Source organism: Pempheris klunzingeri, chromosome 24, assembly GCF_042242105.1.
Source record: "Pempheris klunzingeri isolate RE-2024b chromosome 24, fPemKlu1.hap1, whole genome shotgun sequence".
Lineage (NCBI taxonomy): Eukaryota > Metazoa > Chordata > Actinopteri > Acropomatiformes > Pempheridae > Pempheris > Pempheris klunzingeri.
In genome coordinates this window covers 6,691,539-6,712,321 of record NC_092035.1, presented here as the reverse complement: position 1 = coordinate 6,712,321, position 20,783 = coordinate 6,691,539, and the positions used below count along the sequence as shown (strand labels likewise).

The window sequence follows — 20,783 nt, the reverse complement described above, 5'->3', positions numbered from 1 at the left end:
ATTTTGATTGATTGATGTATAGTAATTATGCTTTTAATTTGAAAAGAGTCCACCGGAAGTGTTGTGGTAGCGGTGGCTAGCAGAACATGGCAGCCCATGTAGGCTAAAGCCTGTGCTACAGCTCTCTGTAAGACATTTCATGTGTGGTTCGGGTCTTTAAAAGGCTTGTGTGGACTGAAGCAGAATGCTGGCTACAGGAGCAGTAAGTAGCCCGACTCTTTAGCTAACTTTCAGGAGCTAGCCTACATGTCCACAGGTTAGCCCGGCTATGCTAGCTTAAGATGCTCTTTTAGCTCCAAAGCTGAGGAGACGTTACACTATAAAATCACCGTGGTGTGTACAGATGAGGTAATTAGCAGTCACCAACTATACTGTGGTAATATTAAGGTGACTTCCTGAAATGTGGCTATAACGTTAGCTGCCTCAGAAAAATGTAGTCAGATTGCAGTTTGTAAATCTGTCAATGTGTCACATCCTCACTGGTTTCCATTGACGGTGTTCAAATTAAGATGACCAGCAATGCCTTCCTGGCCGCTCGTTAATCCGGCATGCATCTAACACGCTTTACATCTGTCATTCATCCACAATCATCACATTGGGTTTGCACTGCCCCCCCCACCTCATCAGTCTGAGGCTGTCTATGGCTGTCCATGGCTGTCCCCAGCTGATCTGAGCCAGGTTTCAAACATGCTGCACTGGTGCTACCTTTTCTACATTGCTTTCAGGCTGTAACCACAGCCCTGGCACAGGTTGACAGAGAGAAGATCTACCAGTGGATCAATGAGCTGTCCAGTCCGGAGACCAGGGAGAATGCCTTGCTGGAGCTCAGCAAGAAGAGGGAGTCCGTGCCTGACCTGGCTCCCATGTTGTGGCACTCGTGTGGCACCATAGCCGCCCTGCTGCAGGTAAGATCAGGCCATTTTCCACAGGTGTCACAAAAGAAGCACAAGAATTTACTTACCTGCGTTTTCATCTCCATGTCATTGCTAGGAAATTGTCAACATCTACCCATCAATCAACCCCCCCACACTGACAGCTCACCAGTCCAACAGAGTATGCAATGCCCTTGCACTCCTCCAGTGTGTGGCCTCCCATCCAGAGACAAGGTAAGTGGACTGCACGTCTTTCTGTGCAGCACAGACTACAGTACGTGGTAAATATGACAGTGTGGCTTTAGGATCATGTCTCAGGGTAGAACCTGAAAATGGTCCAAACGTATGCAGCACTGAAGTCTGCCACTCACCTAAAACAAATATGACCTGATAACTTTTGTCATTCACAGGTCAGCCTTCCTGGCTGCACACATCCCACTGTTCCTCTACCCGTTCCTACATACAGTGAGCAAAACACGGCCGTTTGAGTACCTCCGCCTCACCAGCTTAGGAGTCATAGGTAACACTGTTTATTCCAGAATTCCATTCTTCCCTCAGTTTGTAGAAATGAAATTCAATAGGTCTGTCCTTTTCGTAGCTTGAAATAGTTTAGTCTCTTGTGTCGACCATGTCCAGGTGCTTTGGTGAAAACAGATGAGCAGGAAGTGATCAACTTCCTTCTGACCACAGAGATCATTCCCCTGTGCCTTCGCATCATGGAGTCTGGCAGCGAGCTCTCTAAAACGGTACTGATCTCACCAACACAGTGATGGCTGGTGGCCCTGTGACATCCACACACACAGCATACCGCCTGTTCCTCTTCCTGTCGCATGTTATTACTGTATGAAGTGATGAAAAGCCAAGTCAGTAACGACCAGCTTTCAACACTTTAGGTTGCGACCTTCATACTGCAGAAGATTCTGCTGGATGACACGGGGCTGGCATACATCTGTCAGACATATGAGCGTTTCTCCCACGTTGCCATGATCCTTGTGAGTTGCTCGTCATCATTTAAATGTAATGTACATTTCTGAACAGCTTTACAGTCTCTGCCTCTGTCTCAGGGCAAAATGGTCCTCCAGCTGTCCAAAGAGCCGTCAGCCCGCCTCCTGAAGCATGTGGTGCGCTGTTACTTGCGCCTGTCTGACAACTCCAGGTACTCTGCTTGACTGGCAGCTCCCTCACTTGCTTGTTAGCTTTGTTGCACCTCTTGTGGGGGGGGGCAATTTACAATGTGGTCTGTTTTTCTTTTTAAAGAGAATTGACCACAGACACAGAAAGCAGGACATAAGCAGACAACAAAATGAGAACATATAGAAAAGAGAGCTGCAGATATGTGTCTAACACAGACGATCATACAGGACACCTGATAGATATGGAACATCTATCTCGTGTGTACTATCAGTCCAGTATCCAGCTCTTAGTGAGTCATGTTCACTGAGGTACAGTGGGGCCCACAGCACCCTGAGATCAGGGAGGACAGGCTGGCTCATCCTGGCCTGCTGGTCCTGCTGATGGTCACATAAAACATGTTGGTGCCGACGTGTGTGTGTGGGGGGGGGGGTGTCTGGTTCAGCAGTGCGTCCATATATGAGCCGTGTGTGTTTGCTGTTGTGCAGAGCCAGAGAAGCTCTGCGGCAGTGCCTCCCCGACCAGCTCAAAGACACCACCTTCGCCCAGGTCCTGAAGGATGACACCACCACCAAGCGCTGGCTGGCCCAGCTGGTGAAGAACTTGCAGGAGAGTCAGGTCACCGACCCCCGGGGCATCCCTCTCCCCCCACAGTGACTCCCCCACTCCACACCGACCCTGAGGATCACCAGCAAAGAACTGCCTAACAGACGAGCCCTCAGCCATGGACACAGATGGCGCTGTTTTTATGAAAGGCTGCTGCCTGATGATTTCAGATGTGCAAACCTCCCGTGGATCCACGGCTCAAAGACATTCACATTTGTTGCCTCGCCATGTGTTCTGCAGCTAATTTACACAATAAATTGTTGCTCAACAAATAACGGCTTCAGCATATTCATTGTGCTGCAGTGACACTGCCAGACACGCTGTCATAACTACATATGAGCTAATAAAGTGACGCCGTTTATCACCTGGAGACGTGAGATCCTCAGCACAGACCAAACTCTTTAATTAGAGAGAGACCCAATGATTCAGGATTTCAACATTAAGGATTCAAGAATCGCCACATGAGCAGCATCAGATATTATATTAGGACACAGTGGCAGGAAGAAGTCCCCTTTAACGGGAGTAACAGACATGAACGAGACATGAAGCATCAGGATGGAGAGGAAGAGGAGGAGAGAGGAGCCCAGTGCATCATGGGAGTCCCCCGGCAGTCTGAGCCTATAGCAGCATAACTAGGGGCTGGTCCAAGGCCTGAGCCAGTCCTAAACTATAGGCTTTATCACTAAGGAAGATTTTTAGTCTACTCTTAAATGTAGAGAGGGTGTCTGCCCCCCCGAACCCAAACTGGAAGGAGGTTCCACAGGAGAGGAGCCTGATAGCTGAAAGCTCTGGCTCCATCACTACTTTAGAGGACTTTAGGAACCACCAGTAGGCCTGTGTTCTGGGAGCACAGTGCTCTAGTGGGGTAGTACGGTACGATGAGTTCTTAAAGATATGATGGAGCCTGAACATTAAGAACCTTGTAGGTGAGGAGAAGGATTTTAAACTCTTTTCTAGACAAATTCCTTTTATGTGTAAACCTACTTGGCACTAAACCTAATTCTGACTTCAGGCCTGCTGGGCACTGTAGTCTTTTCTTGCCTTAGAGGAGGTCATTGTGAGGGAGCCCCTCCATTTTAGTCTTGGCCCAGTCGCTGTAATCTGAGCTGGGAAGCTGAGCTGAGGCTGTGGATTATTAATGACTCAGAACCTGAGCAGGGAACACAGATGAAGCCCACAGAGTGAATATTAATATTCCAAACATCCAAACTTGTGTGTGTGGGCTCTCAGGTGCATAAACGATGTCTGGAAGCTCGGAGCTAAAAGCAGTTTGCTCATTCGGTGCTGACTCTCTCCCTGCTGTGCTGTCCTCGTGGCCCACAGCTAAACTGGCCTGATCAAAGTTTGATGAGCAGGGCTTAGTAACGTTAGATGGGACAGAAAACACACGGCCCTCTGTGGTGGAGCTCTGCTGGTCCTCCACCTGGCATGATGGGATGGAGGTGGTCTAGGGCCAACTCTAGGGAACCAGACTGATTGGAATCCTCTGCCAGCGAGCATCTTGTACAACAGCTAACAGGCTGTCAGACTCACATGTAATGTGACCAACATGACAGCCATACTGGGTCCTGGAATTAGATGCTGTTAGTGAGTTTTCTTATATAAGCCTGTAACACATTTAGTCATTCAGTTAGAAGGTCGCACTGAGTTGGAAAAGCACACAATAAGGTATTGTTTTCAGCAAATATGGGAAATCACAGGGAATTTGCCAGCAATATAATAATGTATTTATTATTTAGATCAGATTTACACTTGTGAGTTCTGTGTCTCACTACGATATCATCCTACAGGTACTTTGTTGACTTGAATCACACAGTTAGCGTGATCAAACTGAGACATTCGATCCAAACATGCACTCTGACATGCACCCACTCCCAACATCGGTGTGTTCACATGGTTTAACCTGCACTACTCTCCTTATCCAAGACGCGTAATGAAGCTACGACTCTCAGACGAGTTTAAGACACGCTAAATAGGGCCAAACAGGTGATCAAGCTAAAGAGGGGGTAGGGGATGGAGGAGGGAGGAGGGAGGAGGGAGGGGGGAGGAGGGAGGAGGGAGGTCATATGAGCGTCACAGTGAGTTGACTCTGGCTGCAGACTAGTGTGGCATGCAGAGGAGCAGCAGCAGCTCCTGGACCACATGAGCTGTGAGCTCTGCCGCTGCAGCAGCACCCCTGGGACTCAGCGATGATCCTGCAACAGGTCAGACTGCCTCCTCTTCTTTTGGCTTATTTTACTTGACTTTTTAAGGGCAGAACAGGAACCTCCATATACCTGATGTTTGACAGCAGCGAAAGAAGGAATCATGGGAATATTGAGCACATCATCACCTGCTGAGACAACATGATTATTCTGCTGAGGGCACACAGACACATTACTACACAACACACTGTCAGCGTTGCTGCCTGGGTTTCTGTTCACGGCGGATAAATGTCTGTGTAGCTGTACCACATGTGACACAGCAGCTGGACTGATGTCCATTTAACCCTCATTGACTATTTCAATTCAAAGCCCCCCCGACTTTCTGATCAGTTTTATGTGTCCTTTGTGTTCTTTTTCTGTTGTTTAATCAATTTGAAACTATTCACTACTTTATACTTCTGTACTCTACACTGCTTAATCTATTTCAGGTATTTGGTGTGTTTTATTCTAGTGTATTTACTGCAGTGTATTCATTCTGTTGCTTTATTTCTTCATTCTGTCACTGGAGTAAATGACTTAAGTTAAGTTAGTGACCCACTAGAGGCTCATCCAATCATAACAGCACTGCTGCATGCTGAGAAAAGGCTGTTTTGCTAAAATGCTATTGTTGTAAATTAAAATTCTGTTTATAAAAGTGAACTTGAAATAACTGACAAGTGTTTTAAGCACCAGGACCAAGTTAGCTCAGCTCATGAGAGAAAGGAATGCAGAGACCATGACAGGGATTTTGAGGGATTAGTTGGCTTAGTGGACTCGACACAGAGACAGAACAAAAAGTGCAGCACAGCACAGAATGCAGCGAAAACATAACAGAGCAGCAAAAGAGCATACGGATGAGCTTAGTGAGCGGCCTGGTGACGCCGTAAACAGCTCAGGGATGGAGGCTGAATAATCAGGCTGCTAGTGTCTGTGGAGCAGATATTTAATGCAGCGCCGCCCAGAGAGACAGCTCCTCTTGTTAAAGGAGTCATTCTGCACAAGCAGCCCAAAACCATTTTACAGAGCTCCTAGTTCCTGCCCCTCACCGCTGAACAGAACAGCATGAAGACCCCTAGACTTTAAGACTTTTTAGTTATGGCAGCAAAAGACAAGAAGGTTGTGAGATTCTTATACAAATAACTAATCATTTGTTCTGCTGATCACCATCATGTCTGCATGTCTTGGCTTGGAGCTGTAAAGTCACACGAATGACTAAAATCCTCGAGTGAAAGCTTAGTGAAGCGCCCTGTTCTGCTCTTTTCTTAGATGGCAGCAGTGTGAGACAACAACGCATGGCTTCCACAGGGAGTGGCCTCCGTAAGTCTGGTTTTGCCTCCTGACGTGGGATTATGGTTCACTTCTCTAGATACTGAAGAGAGGACATCACATATGACATCTCCACTAGTCCACTGACTCGCTCCAATAGCTGCCTGGTTTGTCTGTGTTAGTGTCAGAGCGATGTCTGTCTGATTCCGTCCTGTTTGTTGCAGTCTCGTCACTGTTGGCCTCCTCTAAACACAGACATGTTCCACATTCGTGTCAGAGGATTTTCAACAAAGCCAGGCAAAATATGATTCACAGCATCACTGAATTTTACTAATTGTAGTATCTTACTAATCTAAGAGCCCGAGAGTAGAGAAGACATCTTATTTTCATATTACACACATTCCATTAAAATTTCATTATAGATGTTTTGGGCTGCAAGAGTGTGATATTATCATTTCATGAAATTCAAATTTAGGTTTTTCCTTAACATGACAACATTAAAAACCCAGTTTTCCATTGTTAATAATGACTTGTCATGTTCTAATTGGCAGACAATGTGCAGCCTAACTTGTAAAACATTACAAATGGGATGTTCTCATTAGAATTAAAACCAAAGAGCAAAGGTATGATCTAATCAGAGTATATTTTGTCAATAAAACCTGTAGACTTCTCTTTTCAGGCATCCAGGGGGATGACAACCTCCAGTCTATGTTGGTGGGGACAATAATGAGGAAGATCAAGTCCCGTACTTGGAAGAAACAGCGCTACTTCAAACTTCAGGACGATTGCATGACCATCTGGTACAAGTCCAAGAAGGCTGGGAACACCCACTCTACCTGTAAGAGCACATGACTGACAGAACTGTAATACCTGTCATAGTATATTCACTGACGTCACTCAACTGGTACGAAGCATACAACTGTTTTCCGCATCATCAGTTACTCTAGAGAAAACAGAGGGGGCAAAGATTCAGTTATCTTCTTTATGTTACAAGTTTCTCACCAGAATTTTTTGCATTCTGACCATTTTTCTTTTCATAGAAGCTGATAATCACGGCCCTCTTTAGAAGATGTAACTGAAATGTGTTGTTTATCTTATGATGGTTACCACCCAGGGATTATACAGCAGCTCACCGTTTGTCCTTTTAGCTGTTTGATTAATCACTGATCATCACTGGTTGGTTTTTGCAATATATGATGCATGTTGCTCAGTTTTTCATCCTGTGTTGGTCTTTGTGCCCAGTTTCAGTGAGTGATGTGGAGGCGATACGAGAAGGCCACCAGTCTGAGGTGCTGCTCAGCATCGCTGATGAATTCCCAGCTGAGCGATGCTTCACACTGGTCTTCCGCGGTCGCAGGGGCAACCTGGACCTGGTGGCAGAGTCAGCCGAGGAAGCACAGTCCTGGATCAGAGGCATGAGGAAGCTGATTGAGAACCTGGAGAACATGGGGGAGCGAGAGAAACTTGACCAGTATCTTTGGCTCACTGTTTTCAGTAAGATGCCATCAATGAGAGTGGTTATTAGAGTGTCAGCAGCTTTGCAGCAAAGCTGATCGTTTTTCTCTGAAATGTGCCAGTTTGAGAAATGAGTAAATATACAGTCCTTTACTATAACTCAGTTCTCAATGAGTGTCAATTTCAAAACTCAGTCGAGTCTTTCATCCACTACTGAATGAGATATTTTCCTTAAGTGGTGTTCCCAGATGGATTGGTGACTGGTTCAAGAAAGCAGACAAGAACAATGATGGCAGGATGAACTTCAAGGAAGTGCGAGATTTACTGAAGATGATGAATGTGGACATGAATGAGCACCACGCTCATCGTCTCTTCACAGTGAGAAATGATGGTCATTCTTGTGATTTAAGCATTCAACCTAGAGTGTTTGGTTTCCACGGCCATTTTCCTGTGCCCAGCCTGAGGCTGCTGTGAGACCTCTTGGGTTTTGATGCATCTATCTGTTGAGTAACAGCGTGCTCCCTTTCTCCTCTATCAGATGGCTGATAAGTCCCAGTCGGGTACATTGGAGGATGATGAGTTTGTCCTCTTCTACAAGATGTTGACCCAGCGGGAGGATGTGTTGAGGGTTTTCCAGGAGTACTCGGGTGATGGTCAGAAGTTAACCCAGACTGACTTGGAGGACTTCCTGAAGGAGGAGCAGCTAGAGACGGATGGCATTCAGCAGCGTGCCAAGCGGCTCATTGAGCAGTATGAGCCCTCTGACACAGGTACATGGACAGTGAAGAATACACTGTATTTGGGTGTTTGTCTGATTCTATGAGACCATAGGAAAATGGAATCCCTCTGTACTGGACAATGGTACCCTTAAAGGTTGGATTTCAGCACTTTGGAAGAAGGCTCTGACACTATCCCACTTACTTTCCAGCCAAGCTGCTGAATGCCATGACATTTGATGGCTTCTTGATGTACCTCGGCTCAGCTGAGGGCGCCATCTTCAACCCACAGCGGCGGGAAGTCTTCCAGGACATGAGCCAGCCGCTGTGCCATTACTTCATCTCTTCCTCCCACAACACCTACCTGATGGAGGACCAGCTCAGAGGACAGAGCAGTGTGGAGGGATACATCAGGTAATGATGCTGGGTTAACTGTCTAAGTGTAGACAGGTTTGCTCACATGGCTCTAATGGAAATGTTTGTGTGATGTTCCAATGACTGAAGTGACTCCCCACTTGCAGCAAACTGTGGCACAGCAAAATTCATTAGCAAATCCCTGAGAAATAAGTGGTGCAGATTAATTGTGGGGCTAGTTGGTGGTAGGTTTAGCATGTTTTACAGTGGCAGAGCAGAGTTATATAAACTTGGATGGTAAGACAAAGTTAATATGAGAGCTTATTCCATTTTGAGTTTGTAGGTTTTTGGTGTCTAAACGGTGTTGACTCGATCAATTACATGTTTAGTTCACCTGGCCTGAGCTCTCCATGGAGGCACTGCACAATTCACTCTGCCTCTTTGAGCAAGTCCACTGATAGTTGTTGAAGCTGGTGAGACGATCAAACATTAATTTTAAAACTTTGTTAGTGGTGTAGGTACCACAGGCAGTTGCCTAATGTACCAATTAGTGGGAAACACGCAGACATGATACACACACTTGTAGAGTCGACATGTCTTACACTATCCTATCTTTTATGTCTATTGCATACAAACCCCCATAAAGGCCTTGACACACCAGTAATACAAATAAACGGCAAATCATGACGCCCCTGACTAACACAATTTTACAAATAAGGTTAAGGTTCTACACTCCACAGAACAGAGAGAGAGGCGTAAACAAGGCTATTTAAACCTGTGCTTCCCTAAAGCACTCAGTAAATCATCTGAATGTGCACAATGCTTAAAAACAGGAAAGCCGTTACATTTCTAAAGCAGAGAGGAGAGTCTGAGCAGCTGCTGTCACAGACAGAGGATCAGTCACTAGTACAGCTGTAAAGCAACAAAGAAATGATAACCCTGAATGTGATTGTTCTGATGTGTATATGTCAGAGGCAAAAATTGACCTTGGTCCCAAAAAATAAATGTTCCATTTCGTACAGTGAAATTCCACCACTGATGTAAAAGCTTTCACTGGATACAGGTTCAAAAAATATTATTAACGTGTGAATTAATCACATGAAAGAACATGTCTGGTATGTAAAGGCTTTTAATCTGTTATCTAATCTGAAAAGAAAAACACTGAGAGCTAAAGTTTCCCTCAGACACCAACACTATCACTTAACCATTCCTCTTGTTATATTCAAAGTAATTTAGAGGATGATTAGATCCAAATCCATGTCCAAGCCATTTTTTAGATTTCAGGGCTTCCCTTAGCGGAAACCCCTTGCCTAATGTGCTCTTCAACCTCTCAGGGGTAATGAGATTCCCTAACACGATGCCCTGAATTAATCTGCCACCACTTAAAATGTATTAATAAAACAAAGTGGTATTCCTGACGTCAAATTCTTGTTAAGTCCCCCTTTAAGCCCTTTTGACTCTGAATAAAAAAAAAGTGAATGAACAAATTTAGGAAAGAATTGAATTTGTCTTTGCTGCTCAGGGCTCTGACTCGTGGCTGCCGGTGTGTGGAAGTGGACTGCTGGGATGGTGCCAACGGAGAGCCCATCGTCTATCATGGACACACTTTCACCTCCAAGATACTCTTCAAGGATGTGGTCAGTGCCGTGGGCAACTATGCCTTCAAGGTAGCACCATCTGTCTGCTCATTTCACTCAAGTCGCTGCAAACTTTATGTTTGATTACTTTTATACTTAAAAAAACACCCTACACATTAACTAGCTTGAAACTAGAACATTAGGGGACACCGCCTGACTCCAGCCTCAGATTGGTCTGCTCAAGTCTTTTCTAATCAATCCCTGCTGCAGCAAAACATTGAGCCACGAGCTTTGATACACAGAATTGTTTTGTGGTGTTCCTTCTAAGTACAGTGGCTCTCTCGTGTACCTGTCCCTCATGTTAATGAAGTGTTTGACTTCTCTGTGAAGTCAGCTGCTTTTGGAAAGACACTTTTTTTATGTTGTACAGGTCACAACTGATTGGAAAGTTGATCACGCAGGTCCCAATGTGGCTTTTCTTCTCTATTCTTGAATCCTTAATGTTGAATTCCTGAATCGTTGGGTCTCTCTCTTAATGAAAGAGTTTGGTCTAGACCTGCTCTTTATGGAGAGCCTCTTGAGATAACACTGCTATGAACTGGCGCTCTATAAATAAAGATTAATTGTAATCCCCTCATGTTGGCATTGCAATTGTTTTTACTTTCATTGTCCAGTAAAGCTGTATCAACAAATCAGTCAGCATCTCATTGCAAATTAATAAGAGGGAGTACAACTGCGCAATGATATCCCTATGACCCTGTGAGGTGAAGTAGCCAGGGAGCTGCCAGCCTCATGCCAAAGTGAACAGTTGCCAGGTTCACGTGCATGTCAGAGCCTGCTGTGTATGAGCATCTGTCTGCAACTGAATATTGTGGCCCCATGACCCCTTGTCCATCCATCTGCTGGTCTTTCAGCCAGCCAGGCACAACCCACAGGTATATGGCAGCAGGCGTATTAGCTTTCCCCTATGATAATGCTCTCTAGTGTTAAATTACGAACTCCCTCCCTCCTCCCTCCCTCCTCCCTCCCCCATCCAGGTATCGGAATATCCAGTCATCCTGTCCATCGAGAACCACTGCAGCATTGAGCAACAGAGAGTCATGGCCCAACACCTCAACCATATCCTTGGTGACAAGCTGTTGAAAAGCACACTGGATGGAAAGGCCCCCATTGGGTTGCCGTCCCCTGAGGTGAGCTATGCAGTCTGTGTCCTAACCCTTCCCCACTCAGGCCACTCGTTGGCTTTAAAGGAAAACCAGGCTTAGGTTCCACACGTTACTGAAAGCCTTCTCCCTAATGGACACAAATCCACATAGAGACCTGCTTCAGTCCAAACAGACCACAGCACTGGTCACACAGAAGAAGTGCAGTCCTCTCATTCATTCCAGTGAGCCCGCTGGTGCAGGACTGTGGCAGAAACATGCAGCTCCCTCCGACTGAACATGACGTTCCTGCAACATAATGAAATGCCATCCTGCACCTTGCAAGGTGCTTAAATGTCAAGCCCCCTGCACACCCATGGGACATCTATCTATTCTGCCTGATGTACCATGTGAGCCAGTGATTGATTTATTGATTGACTGATTCCTCACTCTCTGCCACAGAACTGTTTGCACACAAAGGCCCATTTACTGCTGCTCTCAGGGTTACTTTGGAACTGATCTGAATTGAATTGGACCTGATCATTTCGTTTATAAATCAGATTTTGTGAGTTACATCATAGCATGCTATATTTAACGATTGCTGTCCTGTTGTCAGCATGTTAACATAGTAGCCGACGTATGATACAAGAGTATTAGTAGTGGTTACTAATTAAATGAAATCCTCCTGACCTCAAGCACAACTTACTTAATAAAAGATCACCAAAGTGATTAACCGTATCTAAAATTCTGTTTTGCCACAAATATAGATTGTCTACAGTAGACCTCTCTTTTATATAGAAACAGGTTACAGTAGTGTTCCAGATCTCATCACCGTGTTCATGTTAACAGCTTGATTTCAACAGATTCTTTCATCGTCTCATTGTTTATACTCAAATGTCTACATGGATATTTGTGTGGTGCTGAATTAACAGACACGTTAAGTGACTTGTGCTGTAATATGTGTAAATGAACAGTTTAAAGTTCCTTTGTTCTGACACCCTGTGCTTTTTTTGACCGTCTTGTCAGGATCTTAAGGGGAAGATTCTGCTGAAAGCGAAGAAGATTGGCGGTCTGGAAGAAAGTTTCAACGGGATGGCGGAAGACTCTCTGACCGGAGAGGTCAGCGACGAAGACGAAGTTGCTGAAATCGACGAAGATAACCTCCACCGCGAGAGTGTCCGTCACAGGATTAAGGTAGGTCAGGTTGCACAGTGGCACACCTTTCTGGCCTCAGCCTCAGGCAGCCTATTATACACAGTCTGATGAGTCAGCCTGATATAGAATCAGGATCCACGCGCTGACTCGTTTTTAGGCTGATGATGCAGCACTGAGGAACATCAGGAAGTGGATTTCACTGTATGAAACACTTAATAGACTAAGCTGCCTAACCCAAAATAAACTCCTTTTGATTAAATGCATGTTGTTAATCACAGTTGGTAGTGGCAGTAGATGGTTTATTAGTAGAGAGATGTAATGATTCCAGTAGAGGAGCAGTGAGAATGAATACACATAAAGAGCAGAGCGGTTCATGGGCCCGTTTTAATCAGTACAGCTGTCCACAGCAGCACTGTAATGGTCTGTCTTTTATCATCAGTAAGTCAACAGTGGAGGGATTTTTAAAGTATTGGCATGTTACTGTTCAGGCCACCTGCGTTTTTAATTGCGTGTAACTGCAATCTGACACCCTTCACAGTCGCTGCATATGTGACCATGTTTCTATGAATTGTGGCCACTGAGTTGGTTTGTAATACCTGCAGGTTGCTTCTGGCAGGGCTACAGATCAGAGGTGTGTGTGTCTCAGCTGTGTGTGTGTGTGTGTGTGTGTGTGTCTCAGCTGTGAATGTCTCAGCTGTGTGTGTGTGTGTGTGTGTGTCTCCGCTGTATGTGTGTGTGTCTCAGCTGTGTGTGTGTGTGTGTGTGTGTGTGTGTCTCCGCTGTATGTGTGTGTGTCTCAGCTGTGTGTGTGTGTGTGTGTGTGTCTCCGCTGTATGTGTGTGTGTCTCAGCTGTGTGTCAGTCCTGAATGCTGCAGAAGTGCAGCTGAGATCTCAGTGAGTTCACAGGTGGGTGTGGTGTCACCCCCCCCACACTTTATGCCCCATAAATCAATCTAACATTCAACCTTCATTAGAAGTTCTAACAACCACAACTAACGCTGCCCGTGTTCCACGGTCCACAAACAGACGACCATGCCGGTAGGTCGCGGTCCAGTCAGTAAGAAACAGTGTTTAAGGAGAAGCTGCGTTAACCCTTTCCTGTCCTTCCCACGATGCTTCGGCACATTGAATAAATTTGACACCGTCCACCTGTTTACTTACACTCACTTATCTCACGTGATGTGTTCCAGTGCACTGTACACACCGATTTGGTGTCACATGTGCTGTGAGCATTTTTGCAAGATGGTCTCTTGTTTGTGACTGGTTTTGTGAATCTACCAGCTTTTGCTTCTATACACAATCATTTTTATGAAAATGTGATGATGAGGGCGGTGGCAGTCCTGCAGAGACACCACAGCAGATAGATCAAATATGCAAATATGGCTCTTTAATATCTATAGAGTTGCTGTGCGGTCATGTATATGTACTTTATGTATGCCGCACATGTCATACACAGAGTCCTGTGTAATGAGTTTTCAACTCTGGCAGCTGCATGAGCACATGATTCATGATCATGATAATTAATCATGATTGTATCATTTCACAGTATCTATGTTCCTTCTCTGTAAATGTGTAGATGTAAATGGTTTAATGTGATTCTTTCTTTTATTTAAGCACACTTAGAGATGCATCCATCTGCTGTGACTGCATACAGTATGCATGTAACTTTATTTTACAGCACAGTTGGCACTAAGCTAAAAGAGGTGTGTGTTTGTTCTCCCAGTTTGACTGAAGCTTTTGTAGTGAGCCACTCAGAGACGTCCAGAAATCTTGTCACCTTTTTAGCCAGCGGAAAAGGATTGCATAAACTTCTGTCATCCCTCATGAAAAATAGAGCGGATTGAAGGGCAGGGAGCAGACACTGGGTGTTAGATGAGGTGATCTGTTTACACTGTGATAGCAGAGACAGACACAGAGACAGGCCGGGACAGGGCACAGAGAGAGGACGAGACTTCAGCACTGTGCTACCACCTGACACTGGTGTCTTCTACCACAGTAATAAACTGAAGTCCTTCTCAAACTTAAAAACACAGAACATTTCTCTCGTGTGGAACTGAACTCTAAAGACGTACACATGAATTCTATCAAGTCAGACCAGACCAGCCATGCCAAACCATGCCAGGCCAATCTAGGCTAAGCCTGACAAGCTGAAGGTAGTACAGTCTCCTCTAAAATGGGATACTTGATACTTTGAAAAGCACTAATTGCAGTGAGTAATCAAGTCTGTTGGTAAATAGTGGAGTGTAGAATCTCTAAGCAGGGCTAGACCTGGACATCAAGTTCCAAATAGTTCATTTCCAAATATGTATTAGTAAGTGTATTAGTAAGAGATGGCTCTCCTCTTTTATTCAGCTTAATGTCTCCACTTGCTACTCTATCATCATTTGTGGGGCCTTGTTTTGGACAAATGCTGCTCGTCTGCCTTCGTCTGGAAATTGAAAGAGCTCTCAGTGGCAGGAACGAGCCATGTATAACCAGGCACAACATTATCAGGCCACATGACAGATAATGCAGCTGGTATGCTTGATGGAATAGCTGATCACTTTGTGTTTTATTTGTCCCTGATTTATTGATACTGTATGTTTTTAAGTCACTGGCGAGTGACAGAAACTTTTCTACAATGTCAAAATGCATCATTTCAAGTAAAAGTTGCATCAGGAGCCTTAATTAGCTTAAACTTCATTTTTAAACGAAATTAATGTGATTTGACAAAGATGTTTTAACACTGCCAACGCAGGGCTGTCCAGCATAAACGCTGAACCTGGATCAGCTTTTAACTGCAATTCAGAACAATGTTAACCAACAACATGCCCCACTAGACATTCAAATGCACGCAAGCACACATTCCACACATGGATGACTTTATAAGATGAATGCTGTATCTCTACTGTTACCTCGAGTTAGTCAAGTTAAAACATTTTCCGCCATGATAACTTTCCAGAGCTGTGTTTTGGTGGCTCAGTCTTTAAAGCTGACATATTATGCAAAATGGACTTTTAATGTCTCTTCACCATAAATATGTTTCCACTGTGTGTCTAAAGACCCTCCTTTTCTCCTGCTCCCTCTTTCAGTGCATGTGTGTGAAACCGCTCTTTAGATGTCGCCCTGCATGTGATAATAAGAGCAGGGATCTGTTGATCATGTGATCTCCCGCCCACTGAAAACTTGAATTCACCTTGTTTTCCGCCATTGTTGCTTCATCACTAAAGCTAGCTTCTTGATAAAGATATGTTGGAGGTACAATCAAAGCATGCAAACTGGCTGCAAAAACCAACACTTCTTCAGTCTTCATGTGCTCTGTCCATCTGAGGAGGTGAAGACCCAGCAGATTTACTTCATTTTGGATGGAGATATGACAGAACTGTACCCACAACAACTGGAAAAGTGAAATGTGTGTGTGTGCAGCGTTATTTTATTGGGAACTGCTTTCTATCGAGGGCCGTTAATGGCTCGGTTAAATGCTCTGCTAATGTGACTCCCCTTCAGAAACAGCGGCAGAGCAGAGGCAGTGCTGCAATGGAGTCTTCAGAGAGCAGTATGCAGTATGCACAATATGAGAAAATACTGTGTGTTTTACATCACCAATGCAGCACCCTGCATTCCACCCAGGGGTGTCTGCCGTCTGAATCCTGGCTTATGGAAATTATTATGGAATGTATGTCATTTGGTGACAGCCATATATTACATTACAGGCTGTTAGGCCTTAGAGGATAATGCTGAATGCTGAATGTGTATCTGTGTCCAGTGCAGCAAACTAAGTGTGTAAAGGAATCATTGAACACTTAGAGTCATGTATATTGATAAGCATCTGAGAAGAATGAAATGCCACACTGGGACTCCTGTCAACACGGTCGTCAGAGGTGAGGCCAGCATCAAGTTTGGCAGTGATGTGAGCTCGGCGGTGCCTCTGCTGATGGTTTAGGTGTCTGGAGAGATGGCTGTATTGCTGTCTGCTAGACAGGGAAAGGTGTATGTGTGGAGGGTGGAGGGTGAGACACTCTGAAGCCTGCGCAGACCAGCCAGATCAGCTTTCATGTGGAAGCAGGCAGGCGTTCATTCGGAGGTGCTCTGCAGGTTTCACTGTCATCATGGTGTTTGGACCTGCCACTCCTCTGATCTGTACAGTCATGGAAGCTACTCTGGCAGCACTCCTGCTTTTGCTTGGCATTGTGGTCCAGTATCACTTACACAATGCAAAAAGAGGTTGTCTCAAGGTCTCAATGTGCCCGGTTCTTCCACCCATGACAGGATTCCTTTGCATCACAAGGGTTTACCCTATCACGTGGTCGTGACTGAAGTAACAGTCAGCTAACCTGAGCACAGAGCTAGTTCACAGGTCGACCTCTCTGAGTATCAGACATCAATGTGTTAATGGTGCAAATGAGTTTAAAACGTTTAAATGGCATTCTCACTCCTCTGAACACTGAACTCCAGCAGACTGGTGCCAATGTTGTGTGCCACATCTAAAACAGCATACCACTTTTGACTCTCGAATACCATGTTAAACTGGTAGCCTATGCCATAACATTTTACACTGTAGACAGTTGTCAGTTGTGACAAACACCCCTGTTGTTAACCTAGCTGTGGCCTTGGATAAAGTTCTCCAAATTAACAAGCAAAAGCAGCCAACCCCAGTAAACCTAAACTCCTATATTTGGCTAAAAGTATAGTTAAACCGATCAAGGATCAAGAATAAAAACAGGATAAAAACACAAGTTACTGTGGCACGTCTCAGTAAGAATTGAAATTTACCGGTGGGGTGAGTTAAGTATCAGTGGAAAACATTTGTTGGGCTCCACTAGAAATGTTGAGGACTACATGTTCCTCTGTCTTTCAGTGTGTGAAAGAACAGTCTCCTCCAGCTTAGATTCCTCCCGAATGAATGATGTGTGAATGGGTGAATGAGGACGTGATGTAAAAGCGCTTTTGAGTAGTCGAAGTGACTAGAAAGGTGCTGTACAAATACAGAGCGTTTACATGAATGTCCTTTATCGTCTTCTTTCTATAGAGGTCAAGGCAGCGTCTGTCCAAGGAGCTGTCAGATTGTGTTGTTTACTGCAAAAGCGTCCACTTCAGTAGCTTCAAACACTCCCGCATCCACTCCAAGTTCTATGAGGTGGCCTCTTTCACAGAGTCCAAGGCCCGCAAACACCTGAGAGAGGCTGGTAAGTCCGTTGCTATCATTCCTCTCTGCTTCAGACATGTATGGCTGATGATTGATGCTGTAAATATCAGGTTCAATAGGTTGATATATTTTGTGTCAAAATGACTACATTTCAGTGTGTTGATGATAGGCATATGATGTATGAAGGGCTTCAGTCACACCCTATTATAGATGTTAAATCCACTTCTGATATGATCTCCTTTTCAGGGGCCGAGTTTGTGCACCATAACTCGCGGCATCTGACCAGGGTTTATCCCAGTGGCTTCCGAACTGACTCCTCCAATTTCAATCCTCAGGAAATGTGGAATGCTGGGTGCCAAATTGGTGATTGAACTCAAGCAGGCATTTAGAGCTACTTTCTTTGATGCTGTTCTGTTGTGTTGCTTTCATTAGTAATGGTACATTGGGCTACAGATAAAGATCAACTTAAATCAAGACATAATGGGACAAAATAGGCACATTTGTTGTTTAATATTGGCTTTTACAGCAAACAGCAGCAGCTCCCAGACTGTTCCAGAGAGGGTTTGAATAACATAAGACAGACAAAGAGACACCAGACCTCACTGCAGCACCAGCTAGCACTTCTGAAAGCATAGACACATAGTAGGCCAGCTTTTAATATCATGGTTAAAGAGTGGACCCCACTGAAAGCCTAAAGCAACATAACATCAAATGAACCTGAAGTCACTTCACTTCCAGTCTCTTTGGGGCTACCTGGCGAGTTTTTATCTCAAAGTGGCAGCAAAGGTAGTAGAGGAGCCTTCGAGTAGAGGATGAACATGAATGAGTTCAAAAAAATGTCTGGCAGAAACTCAGAATCAGAATCAACTTTATTTGGCCAAGTTTGTACAAGCAAACAAGGAATTTGACTCCGGTGAACTTGTCTCTCTATGTACAGTAAAAAAGTAAGAAATAAACTACAACAATAAGAATAAGAACAAGAACAATATAAGTACTCATAACAACAGTATGTACAGTGGAGGTAGGTGTGGTGCATTTATGCAAATTCAAAGCAGTGATGAATGATGGCAGCGCTGATTTGACAGATGTTGCCAGTCAGACCCCTTCTCATTCAGTTGGGCTGTGTCCAGTATCACACGCCATTTACTGCATGAGGAACTACATTTATTTCATTCCTTTTACTGATGATGTCTACATAGTGCCTTTCAAAATCCCCACAAGTGTGAAAAAAGCAGTGCCCCTCTAGTTTTACTCACAATCCCACAACTCGTCTGTTAAAGATGATGATGACTCATCAGTCAGGCAGCAGAACTCAATGCTACATGGCCACGAAGCTATATGAACTATACAACCGTACAGTACCGCCTATACTTCCTCAGCTTAGCAATTAATCATAAGTATCTTTAACTTCAGTAGCATAGCATAGCCTCTAACTTACACACTGCCAACACTGAATGATATCAAGTTGTAGCTCCAACATGGTTTAAATGCACTTCTTGCAAGTGTGAACAAAAGCATCTGCCAAATGATTGTAATGCAGATCTTAGAGTCTCTTATCCCTTCGGTATTGTTTGGTATATAAATCAGAAAACACCTGAGAAGTTGTGTTTTATAGGTTTTGCTGTTGAAGTAAAATCTAAATTCAGGGTGCTGCTTTCATGACAAGTGCCTGAATACAGTGTGTTGTGATTCTAAATTCGTGTGAATCTTTAAAAAAGTGAATCTTTTTCTTTTTATTCAGTTGCGTTGAATTTCCAGACTGCTGGGGAGGGAATGGATCTGAATGACGGGCTGTTCAGTCAGAACGGCAGCTCTGGCTACATCTTAAAGCCCAGTTTCATGAGAGAGGACGAGAAAAGTTTTGACCCTGAGACGCCCCAAAAGCGGGACGACTACCAACCTGTTGTCCTCACCATACAGGTACAAACCCCAAAGAAAGTAAGAAAGCATGTATCCCTGCAGGCTAGTGGCCATTTCAGTCATCGTTCTATTGAGGACCCTGTACTTGTGTATTTAAGGTGATCAGTGGTCAGCAGCTGCCCAAAGTCAACATCAAAGAGGATTCTATCGTGGATCCTCTGGTCAGAGTGGAGATCCATGGTGTTCCTATGGACCAGGCCAAGCAGGAGACCAGATACATTGAGAACAATGGTGCAGGAGAGGCTGTGGGCCCATACACCCCTGACAAATACATACAGGAGGAATGAATGAATGGGTAACTGTGGCTTCTGTGTATTCTGCAGGGTTCAACCCGGTGTGGTATGACACTCTGCGCTTCATCATCCACACTCCGGAGCTGGCCATGGTGCACTTTGTGGTGGAAGACTATGACAAGACGTCTAAAAATGACTTTGTGGGCCAGTATACTCTCCCTCTCAGCTGCATGCAGCAAGGTAAGAGTGACAGAGCAGACTAGTTTATCAGCTGCATCCTGTTTTCATCTATTGAAGATGAAATCAGTCAGGAGACCATGTCCTGTCTTTGTGTTGTGTTCTCAGGTTATCGTCATATTCACCTTCTGTCCAAAGATGGAACCAGTATTCCTCCCTCATCCTTATTCGTACACATCAGGGTCGCAGACCTGGAATAAACGTTCCTAACACACCAGAGGTAGATGAAGAACACCCTCAGCACACAGAGTACAGTCCTTTCTTCCTAGAAATACTCCTCATTCCTAAGATGGTTTTTGGTATTCCTCTTATTTGATGTGAGTACATACTACGCCAAATGTTTAGTGGTTCTTAGGAGCAGATATGCATGTTTTTCTTTTGTTCCCTGTAGCGTGTGTCATTTGGTCCTGTGACTGACTTTGCTGCTCATGTTTGGTGTTCTGTGTCTGTAGCACAAACATTTGTTTCTGCTCAAATATTGTGTCGTAGAGGAGAATGTGCCACCAATATGTTTAGATCAGGATGTATATTTTCTGTCAGTATTTTCCTTTAACACACAGCACTTCATGGACTCTCAGTCCTCAGCTTTCACTTTGGTCAATGTGCAAAGCTTGAAATGTGATTCTCCTCCAGCTGCACAGACAGAAGAAATAATCAAATGTAAGGGGGGGGGTGCAGTGTTTGTACAGACAACAACTGAAGGACTCGTTTTGAAAAGTCAACCAAGAGATCCAGTTGAATTTGTATTCTATATTCTGAATGAATGATGAATGTTCTGAATGTTGGTGAAGTCAAGTTTAAAAAGAAAAC

General features: G+C 44.5%; 2 protein-coding genes across 2 annotated transcripts; both read left to right on the top strand.

Moving 5' to 3' along the window:
* Positions 1-64: 64 nt before the first annotated feature.
* Positions 65-2,878, top strand: cnot9 (CCR4-NOT transcription complex subunit 9). The gene is made up of 8 exons (XM_070855352.1): positions 65-202; positions 726-905; positions 991-1,106; positions 1,283-1,392; positions 1,509-1,618; positions 1,766-1,864; positions 1,937-2,028; positions 2,492-2,878. Exons 1-8 carry the CDS (start codon positions 185-187, stop codon positions 2,658-2,660), a joined length of 894 nt encoding a protein of 297 aa, XP_070711453.1. The 5' UTR covers positions 65-184; the 3' UTR covers positions 2,661-2,878.
* Positions 2,879-4,736: 1,858 nt separating this feature from the next.
* Positions 4,737-20,173, top strand: plcd4a (phospholipase C, delta 4a). The gene is made up of 16 exons (XM_070855479.1): positions 4,737-4,813; positions 6,059-6,109; positions 6,738-6,896; positions 7,301-7,529; positions 7,762-7,891; positions 8,052-8,283; positions 8,442-8,643; positions 10,106-10,250; positions 11,198-11,350; positions 12,329-12,496; positions 17,467-17,623; positions 17,830-17,946; positions 19,325-19,503; positions 19,602-19,734; positions 19,827-19,976; positions 20,082-20,173. Exons 2-16 carry the CDS (start codon positions 6,085-6,087, stop codon positions 20,171-20,173), a joined length of 2,271 nt encoding a protein of 756 aa, XP_070711580.1. The 5' UTR covers positions 4,737-4,813; positions 6,059-6,084.
* Positions 20,174-20,783: the final 610 nt, after the last annotated feature.

Coding starts and splice junctions, on each gene's coding strand:
- cnot9 (XM_070855352.1), top strand. Junction 906..990: donor CCATAGCCGCCCTGCTGCAG/GTAAGATCAGGC, acceptor TGTCATTGCTAG/GAAATTGTCAACATCTACCC. Junction 1,393..1,508: donor CACCAGCTTAGGAGTCATAG/GTAACACTGTTT, acceptor GACCATGTCCAG/GTGCTTTGGTGAAAACAGAT.
- plcd4a (XM_070855479.1), top strand. CDS start 6,085: ATGGCTTCCACAGGGAGTGGCCTCC. Junction 8,644..10,105: donor AGTGTGGAGGGATACATCAG/GTAATGATGCTG, acceptor TTTGCTGCTCAG/GGCTCTGACTCGTGGCTGCC. Junction 19,977..20,081: donor TCTCAGCTGCATGCAGCAAG/GTAAGAGTGACA, acceptor TTGTGTTCTCAG/GTTATCGTCATATTCACCTT.